Source organism: the organism of the source record quoted next, unplaced genomic scaffold (assembly GCF_019419815.1).
Source record: "Pyrus x bretschneideri cultivar Hongxiangsu unplaced genomic scaffold, Pyrus_bretschneideri_v1 Contig30, whole genome shotgun sequence".
NCBI classification, from domain to species: domain Eukaryota; kingdom Viridiplantae; phylum Streptophyta; class Magnoliopsida; order Rosales; family Rosaceae; genus Pyrus; species Pyrus x bretschneideri.
In genome coordinates this window covers 3,442,062-3,466,238 of record NW_025999613.1, presented here as the reverse complement: position 1 = coordinate 3,466,238, position 24,177 = coordinate 3,442,062, and the positions used below count along the sequence as shown (strand labels likewise).

Sequence of the window (24,177 nt, the reverse complement as noted above, 5' to 3'; positions counted from 1 at the left end):
TAAATAACACATATCACTGTTGTATTAAAATTATGCTCAAAACATCCCTCAGAGTCGGAAGGAGACTGGCTGTATAGGAAGATTGGTACATCATTACATAGGCAAATCAAACCATGATCTTCTTATTTATTTAATATTAGATTTCATATAATTTGTGAGTCGATTTGATTAACTGTTATTGTACCAAAACTGTTTCTGAAGATAATCAACCACATTATCGTCCACCTGGAATGCCTTGGCCAAAACATCAGGGTTGATGGGAGGGTTGGATCCGAAGACTGCATTCGCAATGGTGATCACTCCTGGGTTCTGGCTGCTGAGACCGGCTATGGCCAAAGCATTGGTTTTTCCAGCATTAAGTTGGAAGTGAATGAGACCGATTGGGAATACAAACACATCTCCCTTGTACAACACTTTGGTGAACAGCCGATTGCCGTCGCCATTGGATGTGACAAATCCGACGTAGAGTGAGCCTTCCACGACTATGAGGATCTCCGTGGCACGAGGGTGAGTGTGAGGAGGATTGAGGCCATTTGGTGCAAAGTCTACGCGAGCAAAGGATATGCCGAGAGTGTTGAGTCCGGGTATATTATCCACGTTCGCCGCCGTAACAATTGAACCGACTGGATTCAATGTGTTTCCGGGGTACCGGAGCTTGTCAGAGAAGAAATCGTTTGCTGATGCAAGTTTTGGGTCCTTGCAGAACTTCCCGTTCACAAATACTGCTCGCAATGATACACACAAGAAAATTAAATCTTTTTTTATGTACGTAGGTGTTGTACATGCATGGATGATGAGCCATCAGCCATGGAAAATCATATAGTTAGGGTTTAGGCCTTGCTATTTCCTACGTACTCTCTGTACTGAATGGAATCTTAATTAAGGATATTGTTTTTACATAATTAAAACATATAAGTATACGTACCAGCAGAATCGGTGTTATTAATTGCTACGCAAAAGTCCTGAAGAGGATCGGGATCAGAGGCAGAGACAAGGAGGGTGGCGAATGCTAATACTGACAGGGCAGCAGCAGTTACAGGGAAATGAACTCCTTTCATCGCTAGCTATAGTCTATAGGGGATTAGCAAGGACGTGGAACTTGTATTTAACTAGATGATCTGATGATGAGTTGGTTCGAGATGGATGAAAATTATGCATGGGGACACTTCTGTATTTATAGATTAGCAAGAGAGACTGATGATGAACTGGTCTTGGATTTTCCCTGTGGGTAATCGAAGCAGGTAAAGACTTGGATTAATTTTTAGAAGCAGGTAAAGACTTGGATACTTTTAGAAGCAGCTAGCGACTTGGTTGTAGTCACTCCTTATTGAATTGGTCTTGGATTAAATTTAATATTAATTTGTACCAATTCCTTTCGCAATAAGCCACTGACCATATATACCACATTTTTGCAGGTGATCCATTATCGTAATAATAAAATCTGCGTTACACTTAGGTTCGAACTCTCCATCCTCTTAGGGTAATTTAAATATTATTTTAAAATTGAAAATTTTGTATAGCATTTCTTTTGTTCGTTAGAAATTTTGATGACAATTAAATTTGTTACACTAAAACATGCATGCATGTAGTGTTTTCAGTAACTAATTAAATCAATCTCGAGAGCCGGAAATTATATATATACTAAAAGAGAAAAAAAGCCTAAAACACTGTTCCTTCGCCAGTGTTATGCCTTTTTTGCCCTCGAGTTGCTCTGTAAATTTAGGTTTTTGTGTGTTTTATACAGTGAAATGGCATTTTGGACCCTGGGTGTCCAATAGAAGTCTCCCGACTTCTTCCTCAGAAATCGCAGAGATCAAAAAGGAAAAAATTGTGCTTTGCAAATATATACAAAGAAGGTATCATGTGGTAGAGAGTGAGGCTAAGGAGTATGTAAAATACCCAATACTTGGCCTCGATAGAGATCCAACATGCCTAGGATGCCGATTTGGGGAGGGGAATTGAGGGAGGGTAGTAGATTTGGCATCCAATTCTGATCAGAGCCCGTCTATCCGAGTGCCTGGTGAAATGGGGATGGAGTATCACAGCTAAGAAGGAGGGAGGAAGGAAAATTAAAAGACAAAAAGCAATAAAAGTAGGTAAAAGACGCCAGATAAGGGGCATGAAGCCCATATTTGATACAAACTCAGGGGATAGTTAAGACTCGACTTAGGAAAATTGTGATAAACTCAAGGAGAATCCGGAATAAACGAAAAGAGCCTGAGAAGGGGAGAGGAAAAAGGGGGAGGGGGATGGGGCATAGGAAGTAAGAGAGGAGGAAGAAGATGGAAAAGGCAAAGGAGGGAAGGAGTAGCAGGCTGTCGCCTACCGCAAGCAAGAGCAAGTGGCGGCAGCTGAAACTTGAAGCTGGAGATGAGGTTGTGGATTTGGGCTTCTAGAGAGAGAAAAAAATGTCATTTTTCTTACTTTTCTTATTTGCATTTTTTCCAACTTGCAAATAATGTATCTTCGTTGTAGAAATTTTATAATCAGAGCTGTCCAATATCTTAATCTTCATTTGAAGGTCATCTTTACAAAAAAAAAACATTCGAATTCGAATTGTTTAGTTGTCCTAATATATTAAATAGTTGGATGATTTAATATTATGAATATGTTGCTTAGTACCTACACTATGAACTTATTTGGTATATCAAGACAACTAAATGATTTTGAATATGAATGATTTTTTGTACAGTTATCTTCAAGTAAAGATTAAGATATTAGACAGTTTTGGTTACAAACTTTTTACGACGATGATACATTATTTGCAAGTAAAAGAATGAGCTCATTCCTCCAAATAGGAATGCAAGTATCAAAATAGGTATCGGTAGCTAAGCCAATTGAAGCATTCCAACGTAATCCTCTCTCTACGGACGGTGGAATTGGTTTTCTCAAACACACTAATTAATATTCATGTTGACAACGGAAGGGAACTCTCGTTGACAATACATAATTATATATAAACATTTGGCAAATTTTGATCTTGTCAAATTTCCACCTGCACCGTAGAAAGAAAGTTTTATTTTTTTATTTTTTTTATTTTTTTTATTTTTTTTGTGTTTTTGTCAACCGATATATTTGTTAGATTAGATAATATTATGAAACTAACAGGGTTCGAATCCACGCAATGGTGCAAATGCATTACAAAAGCAAAGCTCATTTGGTTAAATCTCATGACTGCTTGCTCGTGAAAAACAATGTGTAAAGGAGAATTTCCCTTGTAGTATTCTTGTAGTTAGAGTTACTTATGTTTCATTAATTGGGCAACGAATATGGTTGTCGTTAAACATGGTAGAATACTTCATGAAATGAGCGGAGTAGTAGAAAATATAGCTAGACGGAAGTTTGGCCCAAATCTAAGCGGGTATAGGCCCAAATAAGTGTCCAATGCATATGAGATTTATCATGTCAGTCCAAGTAAATCACAAATGAACACTAAGAAAGTTCTTGCTACAATTTATTCTTAATAGTGCTGCATGCTTCGTCGTCCTTCTTTTTGTATTTTCTGATCAGACCCAAATGAATGGCTCAGACGACATACTAATAAGGTGGTGGTGGTGGGTATTGGTAGTATGCTGACCCAAAGAGAAATTTAGGTGCCCTGATCAATTTTGGGGCGAGGTGGTTTGGAGGAACACATTTGCTTGCTTGAAGTGGATTGGAGAAGCAGATTGTTTGTTGTTTTGGACGAGTCGAGCAGATCATTTTGGGGTGTGGAATGATTTTATCATGATATCGTTACAATAAGTTTAAAATCTCTTTTGTATTTGGTGGTTGGTAGGAAGAGCAGAATAGCAGATGTGGTTTGACAAAGCATACATTTTCTAGGCCGAGCAGATCTACTGATTTAGTTTTCGATAAGACTTGTGGCTGCTTCTCTTGTTGGTCGGGTTCGGCTCGGATAGGCTGCTGGAACCCATTTTTTCTTCTCTTTTGGTTGATACGGTGTTCTTATGGCAATAAGGTGAGGTTCGTTCTTTTGTTGCCCTTTTGCTCTTATCGAAGGTGGTTATGATAATTTTGTTGAATCGAATGATATATTATATTTATTTATGTTCACTTTTCGATTGTTCAAACTGCAAGTGAGAGCTCGACCCACGAAAAAAAAACCTTCCAAGTAAGAGATTTAGGGATAAATAACACACATCACTGTTGTATTAAAATTATGCTCAAAACATCCCTCGGAATCGGAAAGAGACTGGCTGTATAGGAAGATTGGTACATCATTACATAAGCAAATCAAACCATGATCTTCTTATTTATTTAATATTAGACTTCACATAATTTGTGAGTCGTTTTGATTAACTGTTATTGTACCAAAACTGTTTCTGAAGATAAGCAACCACATTATCGTCCACCTGGAATGCCTTGGCCAAAACATCAGGGTTGATGGGAGGGTTGGATCCGAAGACTGCGTTCGCAATGGTGATCACTCCTGGGTTCTGGCTGCTGAGACCGGCGATGGCCAAAGCGTTGGTTTTTCCGACATTAAGTTGGAAGTGAATGAGACCGATTGGGAATACAAACACATCTCCCTTGTACAACACTTTGGTGAACAGCCGATTGCCGTCGCCATTGGATGTGACAAATCCGACGTAGAGTGAACCTTCCAAGACTATGAGGATCTCCGTGGCTCGAGGGTGAGTGTGAGGAGGGTTGAGGCCATTTGGTGCAAAGTCTACGCGAGCAAAGGATATGCCGAGAGTGTTGAGTCCGGGTATATCATCCACGTTTGCCGCCGTGACAATTGAACCAACCGGATTCGATGTGTTTCCGGGGTACCGGAGCTTGTCAGAGAAGAAATCGTTTGCTGATGCAAGTTTTGGGTTCTTGCAGAACTTCCCGTTCACGAACACTGCTCGCAATGGAACACCCAAACAAATTAATTAATCTTTTTATGTACGTCCGCGTTGTACATGCATGGATGATGAACCATCAGCCATTCAAAATCATATAGTTAGGCTTCTAGCTATTACCTACGTACTCTCTTTATTTACTGAATGAAATTTTACTTGACACAAAATAACATATAATTAATTTATACAACAGAAGAACAATCTTAATTAATGAATTGTATTTACATAATTGAAACATAAAATTATACATACCAGCAGAATCGGTGTTATTAATTGCTACGCAAAAGTCCTGAAGAGGACTGGGATCAGAGGCGGAGGCAAGGAGGGTGGCGAATGCTAATACTAAAAGGGCAACAGCAGTTACAGGGAAATGAACTCCTTTCATCGCTAGCTATGTATAGTCTATAGGGGATTATCGTATAGATTAGCAAGGACTTGGAACTTGTACTTAACTAGATGATCAGTTGCTTTGAGAAGGATGAAAATTATGTATGGGTACACTTATCTATTTATAGATTAGCAAGAGAGACTGATGATGAACTGGTCTTGGATTTTCCCTGTAGACAATTGAAGCACGTAAAGGCTTGGATTAATTTTTAGAAGTAGGTAAAGACTTGGATCATTTTAGAAGCAGCTAAAGACTTGGTTGTAATTACAACTTAATTGAACTGGTCCTGCCGTCTTGGATTAAAATTTAATATTAATTTGTACCATTTCTTTTCGCAATAAGCCACTGACCATATCGCATTTTTTCTTATGGTCGATTATCCTAATATTGCATTTTTTGCATTTCTTTTGTTCGTTAGAAATTTTGATAAAAATTAAGCTTGTACACTAACACATGCATGCATGAGGATGGGGGCCTAGTTGCAGTGGCACTAGAGCCAAAGAAACTCCCACCTCACCCAAGTACATGCATGCACGTATAGGTGTTTTCAGTAGGTTAATTATAGTAACACTCCGCAGATTTATTGTGTTTTCATAAAACTTTCTTACGTTTGAAATACTACACTAATACTCCCTTAAGTTTTAATTTAGTTTCACATAACCCCTTTTGGTCAAAAAATCATCTTAGTAGGACAAATCTACCCTTATAATTACTTACAAACAAAATGAAATAAAAAACCTTTATAAATAAAAAGAAAAAGAAATCAAATTAAAAATGAATAAAACATTAAAACAAACTAATTTTTTTGACAAAATCTCACATCTTCTCCTCCTCCATCTTCTCCTCCCTTGAATCCAAACATCTAACTTCCCTTAGTTTTTTTCACTGCGGACCCACAGACAATCACCATCTACCCTTTCCCTTAGTTTTTTTCACTGCGGACCCACAGACAATCACCATCTACCCTTTCCCCAACTCATTCCCAGCAACAACCTTGGTTCGTATGTGCTAATTTAGGGTTTTGGAATGCTTCGTAAATATATGATACAAGGAAAGAAAAAAACTAATAACCCCTATCCTGATTACAAGGAGATAAGAAAGGTGTCAAATCCTACTATAATGAGTAGTCAACTGACGCCAACCTCAAGGAGTTTTGTAAAAACACTGTAAAACTTAAAGTTGTTTTTGCAATTAACCCAAACAGTAACTAATTAAATCGATCCTAACTAAGATAGCCGGAAATAAAAACTACAAAACAAGAATAAAAAAAGGCCGATCGACCATGCATTTAACAGTTGAAATTAGAAGCTACTTATGTTAGAATTTTCAAGCACATAAATAATTTGACTGAGTTCCATTATTTGGTGTTTCAATATACAATATATAATTTTGCTTGAAAAAGAAGAAGCGAATAATATCCGCCTAAGGGTACCTTTAATAAGGAAGCCCTTAAGGGTAGGGATCTTTATATTTATATAAAAATAGGAATTAGTTATGGGGTCCACACCACATCGAACTTTAATTATCTAAACCGTCTATTTTTCAAGTTGCATCTCATAGATCATCTTTACAAAATATTAGCTGAATCAGAAATATTTAAGACATCTAATTGGGATCAAAATAATTAACGAATACTTTGTTATATAAGAAACAATGAAATTTTATCTTGATAATTAAATAGGCAAATGATTTTGGATTGAATTGAATTTTTGTAGAGCAGATCTATGAATCGAGACTTACAAAATAAACGGTTCGGATCATTGAAGTTTTATATTGAGTGAGCCATACATCTAATCCTCATTTTTTTTTTTTTTAAATGGAGATTCCTTTGCATTAGGTGTCTGCCTTTAATAAAGGTTTATCTATTAGGTATATAAAATATACATATTTATAAAACGAGGAAGATGTAGAGGAAATGAGTTAAACTAGTACCAAAAAGAACAAGAGTTGTTAGAAGGAGGGAAAATCTGGTCAAACGACGTACACAATATTAAAAGAATAATACTTGTCTTTTTTTTCAACTTGCAAATAATGTATTTTTGTTGTAGATATTTTATAATCCTTTCTTTCTAATCCATCAAATTAAGAAATTTGTGCTATTAAAATTAAATCTAACGGCTACAAATAGGAGTTCATTTTAAAAGTTATAATAACTTTAGTCGTTGGATCAATTTTTAATAGCACAGATTCCTTGATTTTGTGGATTAGGAGGAAGTGATTTGGAGAGGATCCCTTTCCTTTATTGAGTACAGCTTGTATCTGTTTGTTTTAGTGTTTATCCATTTATATAATAACATATATCATGTATATCGTGTTTCAGGCATATTGAAAAATTTTACAACAAACGAGTGAGGCAAATTGGAACGCCAATCACACCCTCAGTATCTCCTTTTTTTCTTTTTTTTTTTTTTTTCTTCTCCCTCTCTTTATGCATGTTTCATAATTAAAAGAACGAACAGCAAGAAAAGTAAAAAATAAGAGAGAGACAGAGGGTGCATGGTATAGTCTGTGAGCATTTCCTTCACTATTTGAGACAGCATTACACTATACTAAAGATGCATGATTGTTGACAACTGGGAACTGGGTAATCATGCGCCACCGCCCTAAAGAGACTCATGCCATACTCTCAAAGTTTCGATAAAGAGTAATGTTATTCATACCACGTTTTTGTACCACATTTCTATATCATTTTAGGTGGCATCTGATGTGGACAGCCACATCATTTGAAAATTTTGCAAAACCCAAGGAAATGAAGGAGAAAGACTCCTCATATACCACAATCATCATTTAATTAACTAGTTTTTCTTAATTATTAGTTTATTAAATAATAAACTAAATTTAAAAATCTGATTAATTCAAATGATGTAGCTGTCCACATCAAATGTCACCTAAGATAGTATGATAATGTGGTACAAAAATATGGTATGAATAACATTACTCTTCGATAAAACCTTGAACGACAAAATTTTATTTAGTTTTACAACTTTACGTAAATTTCTTTACCAACTTTGAGGCCACGGTGTTAGCTGCAATGTCTGATAATTACTTCATTCTTGGGGTAGTGTTATACATGTCAAACTCGTTACTCATTTTGCTAGCGGATTGTATGCAGTATCCCTCAGCATTCGGCACTCCTATACTTGTATGCATGCAGGTTCTACAAAGAAACTGATTGATCACTTCAATAACCTGATTATATATATGACAGCAATCTGGTCATGTTTGTGTTTTAGGTGTGCTTTTTGTGATGGTAAATTTAGGGTTTGGTAGGTAGAGCAACTTTGCTTTCTTAAGACTCAAACTCGTACTGAGCTTTTGCTTTGTGATATGGAAAAATGAATACGGAGCTATCATCTATATATGAGACTATCAGCAACAACAGGCAGAACTGAGTTTGGACATTCTTCTTTATATAAAAGCCTCAAAAGGTAGTCCAAGGTCAAGAGATGATTATAAATCATGCATGCATGTTTAATGTTTTGTGTTCAATATAATTGCTTAGAGCCAAACATGGGTTAATTAGTTAAAGAAAGTTGAGGTTCTTGTATATAAAACTAATTGGCAATATGGGGAGTAACACAACTTACTTATAAACTCATTCAAGATTCCTCCTTCCATCAATGTGAGACTCATTCTCAACACGCCTCCTCACGTGTGACGAATTTTCATGCCTAATACCTGGACAACACAACGGGATGACGTGGAGCATGAAGAAAGTTGAGATTCCATCATAAAACCAATTGGCAATATGGGGAATAGTCCAATTTACTTATAATTAAGCTCATGTCAGATCCCTTCTCCCATTAATGTGAAACTCATTCTCAACATTAGTTGTACATAGTGCAAATAGCAAATGCTTAATGCTTACTTATAAAGGGTCTGTTTGATAAGCAATTAATTGTTTGTTTTCATTTTGTGTGCATTTCTTCCATCTTCACCACCATCCTTCATCTATCTTCTTCATAGATCTTTTTTTTACATGCCAAGTCACCTCTATCACTAGCACAAAAAATAAAACAAAAAACAAAGAACAAAATAATTATCAAATATTTTTAAACAAATCATTTTGTATATTTAAAGGGTAAAATTTTATAATATAAAAATGATGTCAGTAATATACCCTCTCCCATTCTCGCTCGCTATCACCCCACTTATAGAGAGAGAAAATGATAGAAAATGAGAAGGGAATGTACATCTCCTGGCCATTAGCCATTCCATTAAAGTTCTACTTTGACATCACAGAGATGAGATTTTTGTATTAAAAAATTAATGACATAAAAATATAAAATTTCTCACCACTTATATAATAACACGTGATGTACTACTTATGTTACGAACACAAGAAAAAAATCTCCACAAAGAGAAGTAGACATTTGAAAGAGAAAAAAAACTTGAGGCAGAAGATATTCTCCATTTATAGATGACTTAAGCCAAGATTTTTTATGATGCTCTGGAATATGGGATATTTTTGAGTTTTTTAATTGTTAGAACGACTTAACAATTTGAATGTCCGGAATATTCTGTGCTCCTAAAGCACCACGGAAGGTTTAGACTCAACTAACTTCAAAGTTCTGACAGAGTTCGGTCGAAGGATTGACATGATAATTAGATTGATGCAACATATATATATATATATATATATATATTAGTCAATCTAACTAGCTATTTGAAAGTAAATTGCGATGTCGCGTGGTGTGGGAAGAGGAAGAAGGGGGCTGGAGGTTGGGTAGTTCTCAATTTTGCTGGAATTTTGGTTGCAGTTGGGGTGGGTGGGGGCGGTCGGGGATTTTCAGGTAGCTAATGCCATGATGGCAGAATTCGAGAAGCGATGGAGGCGTGCGGACGAGAGGGACTACGAAATATCATTATCGAGTCCGACGCTTGCGGGGTAATTAGGATGCTACGAAAGAAGATCAGTGTGGATGCGAAGTAGGAAAGTATAGTTCATGATCTTTGGCTATTGCTAAGGATGTGGGAATTGTTTCGTTCGAATTTGTTTGTCATGAAGGCAATCGAGCGGCACATTTCGTTGTGATTTTAATTCAGAAAATGGAAGGTCGTATTAATAAAACTCATTTAGTAGAAAAGGATAAAACTTAGTGTGTTGAATTGTTGAGATATTTTTTGTCCTTTCTGTTTTGGTTGTTATAGCTTGTTAAAGTGTCGAGTCCACACATGTGCAGTGATCAAAGCTTGTATATAATACTCTTGTAATCTTATCATTTGAGTTAATGAAAATACTACTCTTTTATGGTATCTTTCGCGTCTGTCTACCGACTTAACCCATCCTAATCCTCGCTTCTTTCCCTTGTGATTTCTTACCCAAACCCTAATTCGTTAATCATGGCAACCTCTAATTCTCCCTCAGATTCTTCCTCGCAGCTTGATCCTCCTGCTTCATCAGCTACAAATCATTCTCCCATCTCTTTGATCACAATCCAAAACATCGGATCCATGGTTCCTATCAAGCTCACCACCACAAATTATCTCACCTGGAGTGCTTTTTTCGCTCCAATTTTTCGAAGATATAATCTCACTGGAATTGTTGATGGCTTCATGGCGGCTTCACCCAAATTTCTCTGTGATTCTGTTGAAAATCGCACCGCCACACTTAATCCTGAGTATGTAGCCTGGTTTGAGAATGATCAAAAACATTTTGATCTGGATTAATTCTACTCTCTCTGATTCCTTGATTCCTTACATCGTCAGTGTAAATTCTTCTCGTGAGCTTTGGTCAAAACTTGAATCGCACCTTGCAGCGGCATCTCAATCGCACATTCATGAACTCCGATCACGTCTCCGTTAAATTACAAAAGGTGACTCCACTACTGCTATTTATCTTCAACAAATTGAAGAAATTGCTGACGTTCCTACCAGCGCTAGTGCTCCAATTGAGGATTCTGAATTGATCTCAGTCACACTTCATGGCCTTCCGCCAAAATATGAATCGTTTGTGGATACGATTCAATTTCGCCTTGGATCTACTACAATTGATGAGCTTCATGGTCTCCTTCTCAGCAAGGAACTTCAGTTGACTAACAGGAAGAAGTTGTCATCCTCTTTAACATTTCAAGCTTATAATTCATCAATTTGATCATCTGCTTCTGGTTTACTACCTACTTCAGGTGCAAACCTTAATTCTCAGGCCTTGTTGCTCAGAATTCCTTAAATTTCAACTCCTCCCAAGGTCGCGGTCAAGATCGTTTTTCCTCAAATTCTAAGGGTTCACAAGGTCGAAATCACTCCAATTATCGTTCTAATAATCAACACCAGAACTTTAATTGCCAAAATAATCAACAATTTAATCGAGGAGGACACTCTGGCTATAATTTTGGTTACAATTCTGGTCGTTATCTCTCTTGTCAGATTTGTCGCCAATTTGATCATGAAGTTGTGGATTGTCCACACCGTCTAAATCCATCATATGGCAACAAGTCAACTCCAACTGCAATGTGTGCTAACACCTCCTCTACTCCACAGTCTTGGATTCTTGACTCTGGCGCCACATCTTACATGACCAATTCTCTAGCACAATTACAAAATCCAGAAGCATATCATGGACCTGAACAAATCTAAATTGGAGACGGCAAAGGTTTGCAAATTCTACACTCTGGTTCCTCTAGAGTTTTTGCTCCCAATCATAATTTTTCCCTAAAGAATGTTCTTTATGTGCCTGATTTTCAAGAAAATTTGCTATGTGCAAATCAATTCATACTTGATAATTGGTGTTCTATTCATCTATATCCGTTTCACTTTATTGTGAATGATCTTTCTTCGAAGATGACGCTTTTTAAAGGTCCAGTAAGGAATGGGTTTTATCCCTTTCATGCCTATCCTTCTGCTGGCAATCATCTGTTTGCTACAGCAAATAAATTCTCTCATGAAGTTTGGCATCAAAGGCTGGGTCATCTTTCATTCAAAGTTCATAATATAGTCTCTAAGTCTTGTAAGTATGTTGCTTCTAGTACAAATAAGTGTTTTTGTTCAAACTGTGCTTTAGGAAAATGTTCTAAGCTTTCCTTTATATCCTCTCATAGCACTACATGTAAACCAGTAGAACTTCTACATACTGATGTTTGGAAGCTAGCATTAGTATCTTCTGTAAGTGGCTATAGGTACTATGTCATCTTTGTTGATGACTATACCAAGTACACTTGGTTCTATCCTCTCAAATACAAGTCTGAGGTGTTTTCAACATTTTTTAAGTTCAAGAATTATAGCTCTTAGATCAGATTCTGGAGGAGAATTCCTAAATTATGCATTTTCTCAGTATTTACAAGTTCAAAGAATTCAACATCAGTTAAGTTCATGGAATTGTATTGGTCCAGAATTTCTTTTTAATATTTGTATTGGCTCAGAATTTCTTTTTAATATTTTGGCTGAAGATGTAAACATTTCAATTAGAATTTAATAGAGTCTATCTTCTGGAAGGAAAGAAAAAAAAATAAATAAATAAAAATAAAACACACCTAGCAACTATTCGTCTTTTGCTCAACCCCTAAATGGTAGCTCATTTGGTGGACTAAATGGAATTGGGCCTTAGAGATTGACAGAGATTTGTAAAATGAGATTTGAAACCTATGTATTAGAATAGGTTAAATAACTCATTCTATTGTAAATTTATCATCATGCGTAGCCTTGTCCATCTCACATTTTTGATACAACAAATAATAGATGACAACATATTCCAATCAACCCACCAAACAGACTCTCAAAAACTTTAATGGCACGTTTACGTACCCGTAATCGGAATCAATTTACGGAATTGGATTCCAATTACGGCATACACCTTTGTTTACGTAATCTTGGGGATCAAAATACATGCGGGGTCACACGCATAAAGGAATCCAACTCCTAATTTTGGAGGAATTGGACTCCCTACATAAGGGAGGTATTTCAATTCCTTGTGACTTGAGGAATCCGGAATGGATTTTATTTACCAATTATGCCCTCACTTGTTTTTTATTATCCCAACATTGCCCTTCATTTGACACTCATTGTCACATCCCCGCTCGGGCCCCCACCACATCCCAGACCCGACTCCACCGTAGCACGATATTGTCCACTTTAGGCCCCGACTACACCCTCACGGTTTTGTTTCTGGGAACTTACACGAAAACTCCCATGATGGGTCTCTAGACCAAAACTGACACACCCTGACCTAGATCGAGGCATGCTGGTCGTCACATGAGAGTGACGTAACCATGTGCACAGTGCGGAAGTAATATTGATATAGAGAAATATGAATAAATAAAAACCAAGTTACCAGCAATACTAGCTAAGAAAAGGTGCTAGTGCGAGATTAAGTGTGAAATACACAACCAGAGCATAAGTAGCATAAGTGCAGTCCGACAGGACAAGTACTAATTATACAATACCCAAAGGTGATCCTACATTTGTGAAATCTGTCAGAACCTCCGGCAATCCTCATAAGCCACCAACGATAACTCCTACCTAGAACCTGGAGGGGCGCAAAATAGAAAGTGTGAGTGGGCAAAAATAAAGCTTTTCAAAACCATTTCATTTCTCAAATGTTCTAACCCCTCGTCGTAAAACCTATATAATTTCCCAAAAAATAGAATACATTCGTATTTCAAAACCATGCTCAACAAGCTTTAATCATAAATATGTCATGCATATTGATTTATACGTAGATCATTGAATTAATATAGTATGCATAAATGTGATTTGATGTTATGGATGCTCAGGTATGTACCAGGTGAGTTGTAGATTGTTTATGTAAATTGATGATTATGTGAGATGTGTTGGGAGTTCATAAACCTGCACCTCGGTGTTAGTGCTCCCGCCATGGTTAGAGCATAGTCCTTCACGTGATGTTTACCTCCCGCACCATACACTCACCTTGGATCCAAGTTAGGTGCACAGGCTTGTTGTACAGACCACTATAGGTGGTTCCGACTCGTAGATGACTCGCGATTATTCGTACAGTCTTCACGTGATCGTAGCATTAGAACGTATTTATTTACACTCAGTCCTGTCATACAGACCACTATAGGTGGTTCCGACTCGTGTGCAGGCATGATTTATGAGCTAGGAGTTCAATCGTACATGCCACTTTAGGTGGATCCAGCATCCCAGGCTCGACTCCACCGTAGCACGATATTATCCGCCTTGGGCCCTGACCACACCCTCACAGTTTTGTTTCTGGGAACTCACACAAGAACTCCCATGATGGGTTAATTCAATTAATTAGTATGAAAATAATTATTTATGTAAGGGCAATTTAGTAATCAACCTAGTTTTCCGATTGAAGTAAATTAGTAAACAATTTATATGGATTCAACATCATTCATGCCATCTTTTAATAAATAAATAAAACCTATTTATATATTTTTATATAGATGAATTTTATTATAAGAATTTAATTAAATTAATTAGTGTGAAAATAATTTATTTATGTAAGGGCAATATAGTAATCAACCGAGTTTTCATTACGATTGAAGTGAATTAGTAAACAACTTATATGGACTCAACATCATTCTTACTCCGATTCCAAACAGTTTTAGTAAACAACTTCAACAAGAATCCGATTCTGATTCCACCTCATTTCAATTCCTCCTCAATCCAATTCATCTTCAATTCAATTCCTCTCAATTTAATTACGGATTAGTAAATGATCTATAAGTGGCACGTAGTAAATGAGTGTTGCCTGCTTCTTTGTGTACAAAAAATAACTTAGGATACGTAGAAATATTCTCCATACTTGTCAAATTGATATTCACCTAAATGAATGTCAGATATTATCTCCTAATAAATTTGGTTGATTTGCCGAGCCATGCCATACCCATGGCGGTGCTTTTGAGTCCTCCTCATTCAACTTTGGTCTATTTAGTCTAGAAAAAGTGAAAAAGAAAAAGCCACCCTGCTTTCAAAACCCTTTACTCATTCCATATGGAAGGAGTGGAGAACAGCAATCATTCGTACAACCACGCCCCTTCTCTCTTTCCCCTCTTTAATCATACTACTCCTATTCCCATCTCTCTCTCTCTCTCTCTCTAGAAAGAACCCATTTTCCCTAATCATATCACTCCCAATTATCAAATAACCAAAGTAACAAAATAAAAAAGAAAACAAGTTCATATCTTTTCCCCACCCCACTTACTCTCTCTAGATCTCCATGTCTCTATTCAAATTTGAGGAGTCACTCAGTATTATGTTCTAGTAGTATTCTTTTCACTTATAAATAAGAAGTCTTAAGTTTGATCATTGCAAAAAACGAATTTGTTTGCTAGCCTATGGTGAGATTAAGTTCACCTCCTTTCCCTTAATGTAGATAATATGGTTGTTCAAAAAAAAAAAAAGTCATAGAAAGAGGAGGGTCTCAATCTCACTCTCTTAAGTCTTTATCATACTTTATTTTTTTCAAAAATACAAAACAAACTTCTTATTGTATGCCTGCCTACTCTTCCCGCCTAAGCAAAAACTCATGAAGAAGAACGAGGCGCTGCCTTTCCTCACTCTCTCTCTTCTTCTCTTCGCCTCCAGCCACCCGTCACTCTCTTCTCCGCCACCTAATGACACCTGGGCCCTCACCCAATTCCGCCTACAGACCGACACCCACGCCTACCTCCGCTCAAACTGGACCGGCTTCGATGCATGCACCCTCTGCTGGACCGGAGTCCGATGCTCCACCAACAAAGCCCGCGTCGTCGCTCTCTCCCTCCCCTCCCTCAACCTCCGAGGCCCACTTGATTCCCTCGCTTCCCTTGACCAGCTCCGCCTCCTCGACCTCCACAACAACCGCCTCAACGGCACCGTTTCTCCTCTCGTCAACTGCACCAAGCTCAAGCTCCTCTACCTCGCCGGCAACGACCTCTCTGGCGAAATTCCATCGGAGATATCCTCCCTCCGGCAACTCCTCCGTCTCGACCTCGCCGACAACAACCTCCGGGGACCGTTTCCGGACAATCTCACCCGCCTCACCCGGCTTCTCACGCTCAGGCTCCAGAACAACGCTATCTCCGGTGTAGTCCCCGACCTCTCCGCCTCCCTTGCCGACCTCAAGGAGCTCAATTTCACTAACAACGAATTGTACGGACGGCTGCCGGAGGGTCTGTTGAAGAAGTTCGGCGACAAAAGCTTTTCCGGGAACGAAGGCTGTGCGGACTGAGCCCCTTGCCGGCTTGTTCTTTCACCGGCACTAGCGATCCGCCCTCGGCGGCTTCATCCGAAACGGTGCCGTCTAATCCCAGCCAATTGCCTCAGACGACGAGCCCAAACGAGCCGAACAAAAAGCAACCGAGGAAGGGGCTGAGCGCCGGCGTGGTCATCGCGATCGTGATCGTGATTTGCGTGGCGATGTTGGTGGTTGTGTCGTTCCTTGTGGCCCACTACTGCGCGAGAGACCGCTGCGGCTCTAGCTCGATGGTGGGGAGCGAGAGCGGGAAGAGAAGGAGTGGGAGCAGCTACGGAGCCGATCAGAAGAGGGTGTACGCCAACAGTGGGGGCGGCGGGGACAGCGACGGGACAAACGCGACCGACAGAAGCAAACTGGTGTTTTTTGACCCGAGGAAGCAGTTTGAGCTGGAGGATTTGCTGCGGGCGTCGGCGGAGATGTTGGGGAAAGGAAGCCTGGGGACGGTGTACAAGGCGGTGCTGGACGACGGGAGCACCATGGCGGTGAAGCGGCTCAAGGACGCGAACCCGTGCGAGAGAAAGGAGTTTGAGCAGTACATGGATGTGATTGGGAAGGTGAAGCATCCCAATGTGGTGAGGCTGAGTGCTTATTACTATACCAAGGAGGAGAAGCTTCTAGTCTATGATTATCTCCCTAATGGAAGCTTGCACTCACTTCTGCATGGTAATATTATTATTGCTTTTGTTCATATTTTCAATACTTTGTTGCATTTTTAGGGCTTAATTTGGTACAAAATTCTGAAAAAAGACTATTTCGGAAATTGCTAAAATTTTCATAAATCAAATATTAATTGATAAACTAATCAAGATTAAATATCGACCACGACATAACGATCCTAGATTGATGACATAGCGATCATATATTAACATCATACTTAAAAACTGATAATCTTAATTGAAATTTAAAAAAGGGAAACCTTGGTTCTGGTTCCTGGTTGACAAAAATCTTTGACTGAAACTTTATTAATTTGATTACTTTGATTGTAGGACGAAATGTTAAATTTCAGTATTAATTAAAAATTTAATGGTAAAATGAATAATTTCTCTTTAAAATAATGCAAAGAGTATTACAAAATAGGGACTTTAATTTTTTTTTTTCTCAAATTTAACGAAACTTGCCACTTAGTTATACTAGTGGTATTCCTTTTCACTTATAACTGAGATGTTTTAGATTTGATTCTTGCCAAAGGTGAATTTGAACTACATTGTTGCTAGCTCATTATGAAGCTTAGCCCATTCTCCACCCCCTTAGTGTAGATAATATCGTTTGTTAAAAAACTAACTTTATTAGTTTGACTACTTTGATCAGATTTTTTATTTTTTATTTTAATAAAATGTTTTGTTCTTATTTTTAAATATGGATGTATTGTAAATTAAGAAAGAGTACATTTTATTACAAACCGTAGGTACATTATAGAGAATAAAAGTGAACAGATTTTACACTAGAAAATGGCGTACATTTTACAGACAAAAAAAGGGTACATTTAACCTATAGCAATGTGGTACATTTGAAAAATGTACATTATGAATATATGAATGGGTACAAATAAAAGATTAAAAAAATTATGGATACAAATAAAAGTTAAAAAGGAAATTGGTATAGACTAACAAATATAGTTACAAATTTAACAAGATGGTTACAAATGAAAAAATCGGTACAAAATAATTAAATATACTAAATATAACGTTTTAAACACTAAATAGATATAATGAAAAAGGTTAAATAATTTTTAATTATATAATTTTAAAATGTTACATGTAAATATTTATCATTGAAATAATGACGTGGAAAACCCAAATAACTTTGATCAAAAATTGAAAAAGAACAATCAATAACATAAAAAAGTTAGGGAGAAGAACCTAATTTTTCTTTAAAAGTGATCATATTGTCAAATTCCTCAAACTATTTTGAATATAATTTGCAGACTTTAAAACCGTTCATAAACTTTCAACTAATAGTAGAACTTGATGCCAACTAAACAGAAAATAAAATGAGTACTAAATCGTGGTATGTGTATATATAACTTATTGTTTGTTTAATATTCCGTAGTTTAATGTCTTACTAGAAGTTCACAACCAGTTTTATTTGTGCATATTTATTTATTTTATTTAAACACACTAAATCCTCTTTACATCCCTAAATATTGATTCTCGACCACTGCACAAATTCCTCTTGAGAATGACTTACATAAGACGAATACGTCATCATGATGGCATTCTATGTCAAATGAAATAAAGACGTGTGTAAATTTTTATCCACATGTCATTATTTCATACACATGACGTCATAAAAAAAGGGCGTCTATGTTTGATTGTTGATGATTTTATTTTTTTGGATGTAATTTAGGGAATCGGGGTCCGGGTAGAATTCCATTGGATTGGACTACAAGGATCAGCTTGGTGTTGGGTGCGGCTCGTGGGCTTGCCAGGATTCATGAGGTGTTCAGCTCCGCAAAAGTACCCCATGGCAATGTCAAATCTTCCAACGTCCTTCTGGACAAGAATGGCGTTGCTTGCATTTCCGACTTCGGCCTGTCTCTGCTTCTCAACCCGGTTCACGCCATCGCAAGATTGGGAGGATACCGAGCTCCCGAGCAGGCGGAGGTCAAGAGACTATCTCAGATGGCGGACGTGTACAGCTTTGGAGTCTTGCTGCTGGAGGTTCTAACGGGGCGAGCTCCGTCCCAGTACCCTTCTCCCGCCCGTCCCCGTATGGAAGAGGAGGAGGCGGTGGACCTTCCGAAATGGGTGAGGTCAGTGGTGAAGGAGGAGTGGACTGGGGAGGTGTTTGATCAAGAACTTCTGAGGTACAAGAACATTGAGGAGGAGCTTGTGGCAATGCTCCATGTGGGATTGGCTTGTGCGGTGCCTCAGCCTGAAAAGAGGCCTACAATGGTTGAAGTAACTAAGATGATTGAGGACATCCGAGTCGAGAGATCTCCTCTCGGAGAAGACTACGATGATTCCCGCAATTCACTTTCGCCTTCTCTCGCCACCACGGAAGACGGGCTGGTCTGATTGACGACACCGTTCCCTTGTTTCTGCATCATCATCATCCTCGATTTTCATGTGCATTATCTCGCTGCAAATCTCTGCTGCTACTTTGCTTATTCTCAACCCCTATTTTTGTGTAGTTATGGTCTCGGGAATGCTTTCGATCTGTAGACGTGCACCTGTGCCTTGGAACGTGAATGATCGATCACATTAACTAGCATTACTCAATTTTAACTCTAAAAGTGAACACAGAATCTCAGTCTGTCGTGACTCCAAACCATATTTTTCTATTCACACCTCTATTAATACAAACTAACCAGTAAAAATCTTAATAGTCGTCTGCATCAACAATCTTCGTCCAAGTAATGATACCATTTACAAAACAACACAAAAGACACTGGCACCGCCATTAACATGCATAACTTAGACTCAACAGTTATAATCTTTACTCTACCTTCTCATGAATCAGGGTGGCAAATGATATATGCGTGGATATGCAGCCAAGTCTCAGCCATCAGAGCTGTAAAAGCCACCGATTTTTCTAAATGGGGTCTGTTGAAATTAACTTGACAGTTATCTGAGGTAAGTAGACCTAATAATACAACAGCTCAGAGTTCTGTAAATATTAGCTAATCCTTCCAGTTTGATCTATCAGGGTACCAACTTGTTCTCCGCATAGCGCTTTCGATATATTTCCAGGCTCTAACAGATTAAAGACCACAACTGCACATAAAAATGCAAATTGATTACTATTAAAGTTCAATCCCATGTACAGAATAGAAGGCACCATCCAATTCATTTGATGAGACAGATTCCGAGAACAAGTTTTGTTACATGTTGACCAAAATATAATGACTCAATTTCCCGACTATTGTTCACAACCTAACAGAAATGCAAGAACACCAAAATACACTTACCAGGAAACCTGTGTTCTTCGCAGAAGTTCAGGGCCATCGAGTCCATGGAGGTGGCGCCTCTTGTGACCAACTCCCTAAAAGAGATGTGCTCAAATGTAAAATTGTTGTCTTGAGAGTTGCAGTCATAGACACCATCTACATTGGTACCCTTGAGTACTGCCTCTGCATTAACTGAGAACTTACGAGTGTCACAAAATTTTGTATAAAGTCCAAAAGGTGCAGGTGGAGACCATGCATGTATTGTGTGTGTGTGTGAGCAAAAATAGAACAGTTCTGGGTGATTTCACAGAATGTAAAATGTTTAAGAAGTGTGAATTATCACAGAACCATAACCATACTCTCCAAAGCTTGTAATGCTGCAGCTGTGTCAGTGGAAAAGATGGGATTTCCCGTGCCAGCACCAATCCCAGCAAAAATTACAACTCTGCCTTTTTCAAGATGCCGGATGGCCCGCTGCCTGTTGTATGGTTCAGCAACCTCATGCATTGAAAATGCAGTTTGAACACGTGTCTGGACTCCCATCTTCTCCAATGCTGACTGGAGCAATACGGAATTCATTACAGTGGCCATCATTCTGGTAAACATCACAGTCACCTCGTATGAGTATTGTAAATACATTATCGGATTAGCCAGCAATTTATAATTAACAAAACTATCAGAAAGTGGAGATAGAGCAGAGAGGCCCAAGCTTCACCGTTCACATAATACAGTTGAGATTAATGGGTCTTCACTAAGAGGTCACTCATCTTATTCATTATAACAATGAATTGGGCTCTAAACTAAAACAAAGAAATGGTCATTTGATATTGCATTTTCAGTTGCTCTTATCTTATGGATCAAAAGATTTATTCTAGTCCTTTATGAACAAGAAAACGAGGAAGCAGATCCCATCAAACAATTTCAGGAAATTTAGTACTGTTTCAAAGGATCGCTATTTTGTACATCTAGTTTACAGCCCCGAACAAGGCCGACAAACAAAAAAAAAATATCAGAATATAATAAACATAAGATGAGGGCCAATCTATGTTGGACATGCTTCCACCGGAAATGCAATGATCACGTCAGTATTCAAGGCATATTTACCCAGTTTGTAGTTGTATCTGGTAGTTCTATTTAAGCTGTTGCAGATACCACAAATCCTATGTAAAAGGCGGTATGATTCAGGAATGCAAAGATGAGGTTATATAGCAAGATCAGCAATGATATTTACCCAATCTGGTACGCAGTACTTCTATCTAACCCTGTCGCCGTCACCCATGCATCTCCACAAAAGAAGTTGCGACCTCCAACAACAATTGCCAACTTTTACACCCAGCAAGAAACAAAACCAAACATTGCAGATTAAACTAAAACCGACAGCTAAAAACACATTACTACAGTCAACAGACGACCATATAAATATCAATGCATACCTCCACGCCATTGCGACAAGCCAACGCAACCTCCCTCGCAATCAGCATTGCCAGCTGCCCAACCACAAAACACGCAATGAAACTTGCTCGCAAGAAGCAAACACATTCAGACAAATACTATTCACAGGCTAAGATGATCAGAAATTGAATGATATAAATCAATGGATTTGCATAGATGGCCGAACCTTTGAGTCGACATTGTTTGGAGCAGCACCAGCAAGAGCAGCACCACTGATTTTGAAGACCACTCTCCGCCATTTGATAGTCGGAGCTGATTTCACCTTGTTCATCTGACCTACAGGACTCGACACCACCATTCCATATCTGCTCAAAAACAACACAACACTAGCAATTGAGCAACCAATTGCAGCAATAATCTAACAAAAATGCAGCAAATGAATCCAAACCTCTTCGATTGCCGTGGTGTGTTACCCGAAGAAGAAACACCTTTATCGTCATCGGAGGTGGCCTTTGCCGCCACTGAATTGCCGACGATCAGCTCCATCTTCTGGAACCAAGGCCAGTGACTCGCCGAAACGCCGCCGCTGCTCATCCTGTGCCTCTCAAGCTTGTACCTCTTCTTCAAGTTATCGACCTTGTTCTTGCACTGCTCGATGCTCTTTCTCTGCCTCTCACACTTCTCGCTCACGATCGCCGCCACCTCCTCCCAATCTCTGCCTCTCAGATTTCCCCGATTCAGCTGCGTGAGCTTGTCCAGGTAGGCGTCCAGAAGGCACAATATCGCCGTGTCGCTCCACTCCTCTCGGTCCTTCCTGTAATCTCCGCTCGCAGACGCCAAGGCTTTCGATTTCTTGTAACTGTACGGAGCTCCTCCCCCGCCGCCGCCGTCTCTGTGCTCATCGGAGTGGTCCTTTCTCTTCTCGCCCGCGCCGGTGACGATGTCGGTCTGATCGGTGCCTCTATCGAAGGGATTCGAGCAGAACGCGGCAGCGGCTGCATTTTCGTAGTCATCTCCGTCGTCGGCATGGTCTTCTCCCTCGTTGACCTTATCCTTCAGTGTAGGCTGCGATGGTGGCGCGTGCACTGGGGGAGTTCGCGTCGGGAAGCGGTGAGGAGGCTCGTAGGGCTGGTGGATGTGGTGGGAGGTTGGCGCGTGAGGGAGGTGATGGTTAGGGTTAGAGTCGTCACCGAGGAGAGAGAAGTCGTCGTCACAGGAGGCCATTAGAGGAGCGACGTTAGGGTTAGAGGGGTTGGCGGAACGACGACGTTAGAGAAGGCGGGGTGGGACGTTGGGGCAGAGTGAGGGAGAAACACAAGGTTGCTTAACGGAACGGCTGAGCCGTGATGAGTTGTAGGATGGGGCCGTGACGGCTTTGTGACGGTCCCGTTAAATCATAAGGGTTAAATAGTTCGTCGAATTGAATTGGAACGTGGGTGGGACCCGGACTGATGTGGATGGCTAATTGGCTATTGGTTCGTTTCATCTTTTGCTTTTGCGTTTCGCAAATGGCTCGTCACGGTTTTGGACGGTCACGAACGTCAGATGGAAGTATTGAGAAGCCGCTACTTTTTATGTTACAGTCTTTCGGCACGCGTTAATGCGCATAATGCTTGTTTTAATATGGGTATTACGTGAGTACGTGTAAAGAGACTAATTTTTTTAATTTTCCTTAAGTTTTGTAACTGCAAGTCTGCATAATTTCGGGCTGATTTAGTATTGTTGTAATTTGGAAAAAAAAATTGCTTCTATTGTGCTGTGAGAATAAGCAGCTGTGAAATAAAGCAACAGAGTGTTTGGTAAACCTTTTTGTAAAAATGCTTTTGAAAAAAAAAAAAAAAAACCAATATTATAGTGTTTGATAAAATTTTATATAAAACATATGTGAAAAAAAACTGGTTTTTCAAAGCTGGGTTTTGTAACTTTGTGTTTTTGGCCTTTTTTTTCATCCAAAACTGTAAAAAAAAGCTGAAGTTGAATGTTTATCAAACATAAAAAGCTCTCAGATTTTTTTTTATAGTCATTTTTTTCAGAATCACCTCAGTAGCAAACTAGGAATTCACCACGCCTCCTTATTTTCTTTTTCTTTATTAGTTTATTTTGTTTTCCAACCTTTTTTTTTTTTTTGTTAATATTTTTTTATGAGTTTGTCCTTTTTTTGAATTTTTTGGGTTTTGATTGTGAAAAAACAAGGGACATTTTTGGCATATCTGAAAGCTTCACTTATGAAATTACCAATTTAACCCTCTAATTAAAACAAAACATGAATAAGAGATATGCAGCAGAAATGTAATTTCATACAACCAAATTTTGTTGTGTTTTTTTCTTCAAAGTCTCACCTACATGTAATCCTAACATATCTCTAATTATAAAAATAAAAAATAAAACTTCCTACTCCCACATTCTCTATCACTCACTTCCTCTCACCTTCGATTTCAAGAACAAAAATAAAAAACTTTCTCACACACTTTGTGTGTGCCCATATGCTAGTCTACTA

General features: G+C 38.6%; 4 protein-coding genes across 7 annotated transcripts; 1 reads left to right on the top strand and 3 right to left on the bottom strand.

Moving 5' to 3' along the window:
• LOC125479976 (germin-like protein subfamily 1 member 13) lies at window positions 1–1,140 on the bottom strand. Its single transcript, XM_048590160.1, has 2 exons — window positions 926–1,140; window positions 1–722 (listed from the first exon to the last, which is right to left on the bottom strand). Exons 1-2 carry the CDS (start codon window positions 1,056–1,058, stop codon window positions 169–171), a joined length of 687 nt encoding a protein of 228 aa, XP_048446117.1. The 5' UTR covers window positions 1,059–1,140; the 3' UTR covers window positions 1–168.
• A 2,982-nt stretch (window positions 1,141–4,122) lies between these two features.
• Window positions 4,123–5,289, bottom strand: LOC125479973 (germin-like protein subfamily 1 member 17). The gene is made up of 2 exons (XM_048590157.1): window positions 5,106–5,289; window positions 4,123–4,852 (listed from the first exon to the last, which is right to left on the bottom strand). The coding sequence occupies exons 1-2, from the start codon at window positions 5,236–5,238 to the stop codon at window positions 4,299–4,301; spliced, it is 687 nt and encodes a 228-aa protein (XP_048446114.1). The 5' UTR covers window positions 5,239–5,289; the 3' UTR covers window positions 4,123–4,298.
• A 10,230-nt stretch (window positions 5,290–15,519) lies between these two features.
• On the top strand, window positions 15,520–19,651 carry LOC125479918 (leucine-rich repeat receptor-like protein kinase PXC1). The gene is given in 3 exon segments (XM_048590079.1): window positions 15,520–16,358; window positions 16,361–17,062; window positions 18,746–19,651. Coding segments are annotated over 3 exon segments (2,043 nt in total). The 5' UTR covers window positions 15,520–15,688; the 3' UTR covers window positions 19,417–19,651.
• On the bottom strand, window positions 19,430–22,904 carry LOC103927674. 4 transcript variants are annotated; one of them, XR_007260367.1, is made up of 8 exons: window positions 22,129–22,904; window positions 21,907–22,045; window positions 21,722–21,775; window positions 21,520–21,611; window positions 20,648–20,883; window positions 20,310–20,480; window positions 19,847–20,115; window positions 19,430–19,571 (listed from the first exon to the last, which is right to left on the bottom strand). XR_007260367.1 is itself a non-coding variant. In XM_048590080.1 (7 exons), the coding sequence occupies exons 1-7, from the start codon at window positions 22,902–22,904 to the stop codon at window positions 20,018–20,020; spliced, it is 1,566 nt and encodes a 521-aa protein (XP_048446037.1). In that variant the 3' UTR covers window positions 19,660–20,017. The 4 variants fall into 4 exon arrangements, 2 of the variants coding, with proteins under 2 accessions (XP_048446037.1, XP_048446038.1); XR_007260366.1 differs by having other exon boundaries at window positions 19,436–19,577; XM_048590080.1 differs by lacking the exon at window positions 19,430–19,571 and having other exon boundaries at window positions 19,660–20,115.
• Window positions 22,905–24,177: the final 1,273 nt, after the last annotated feature.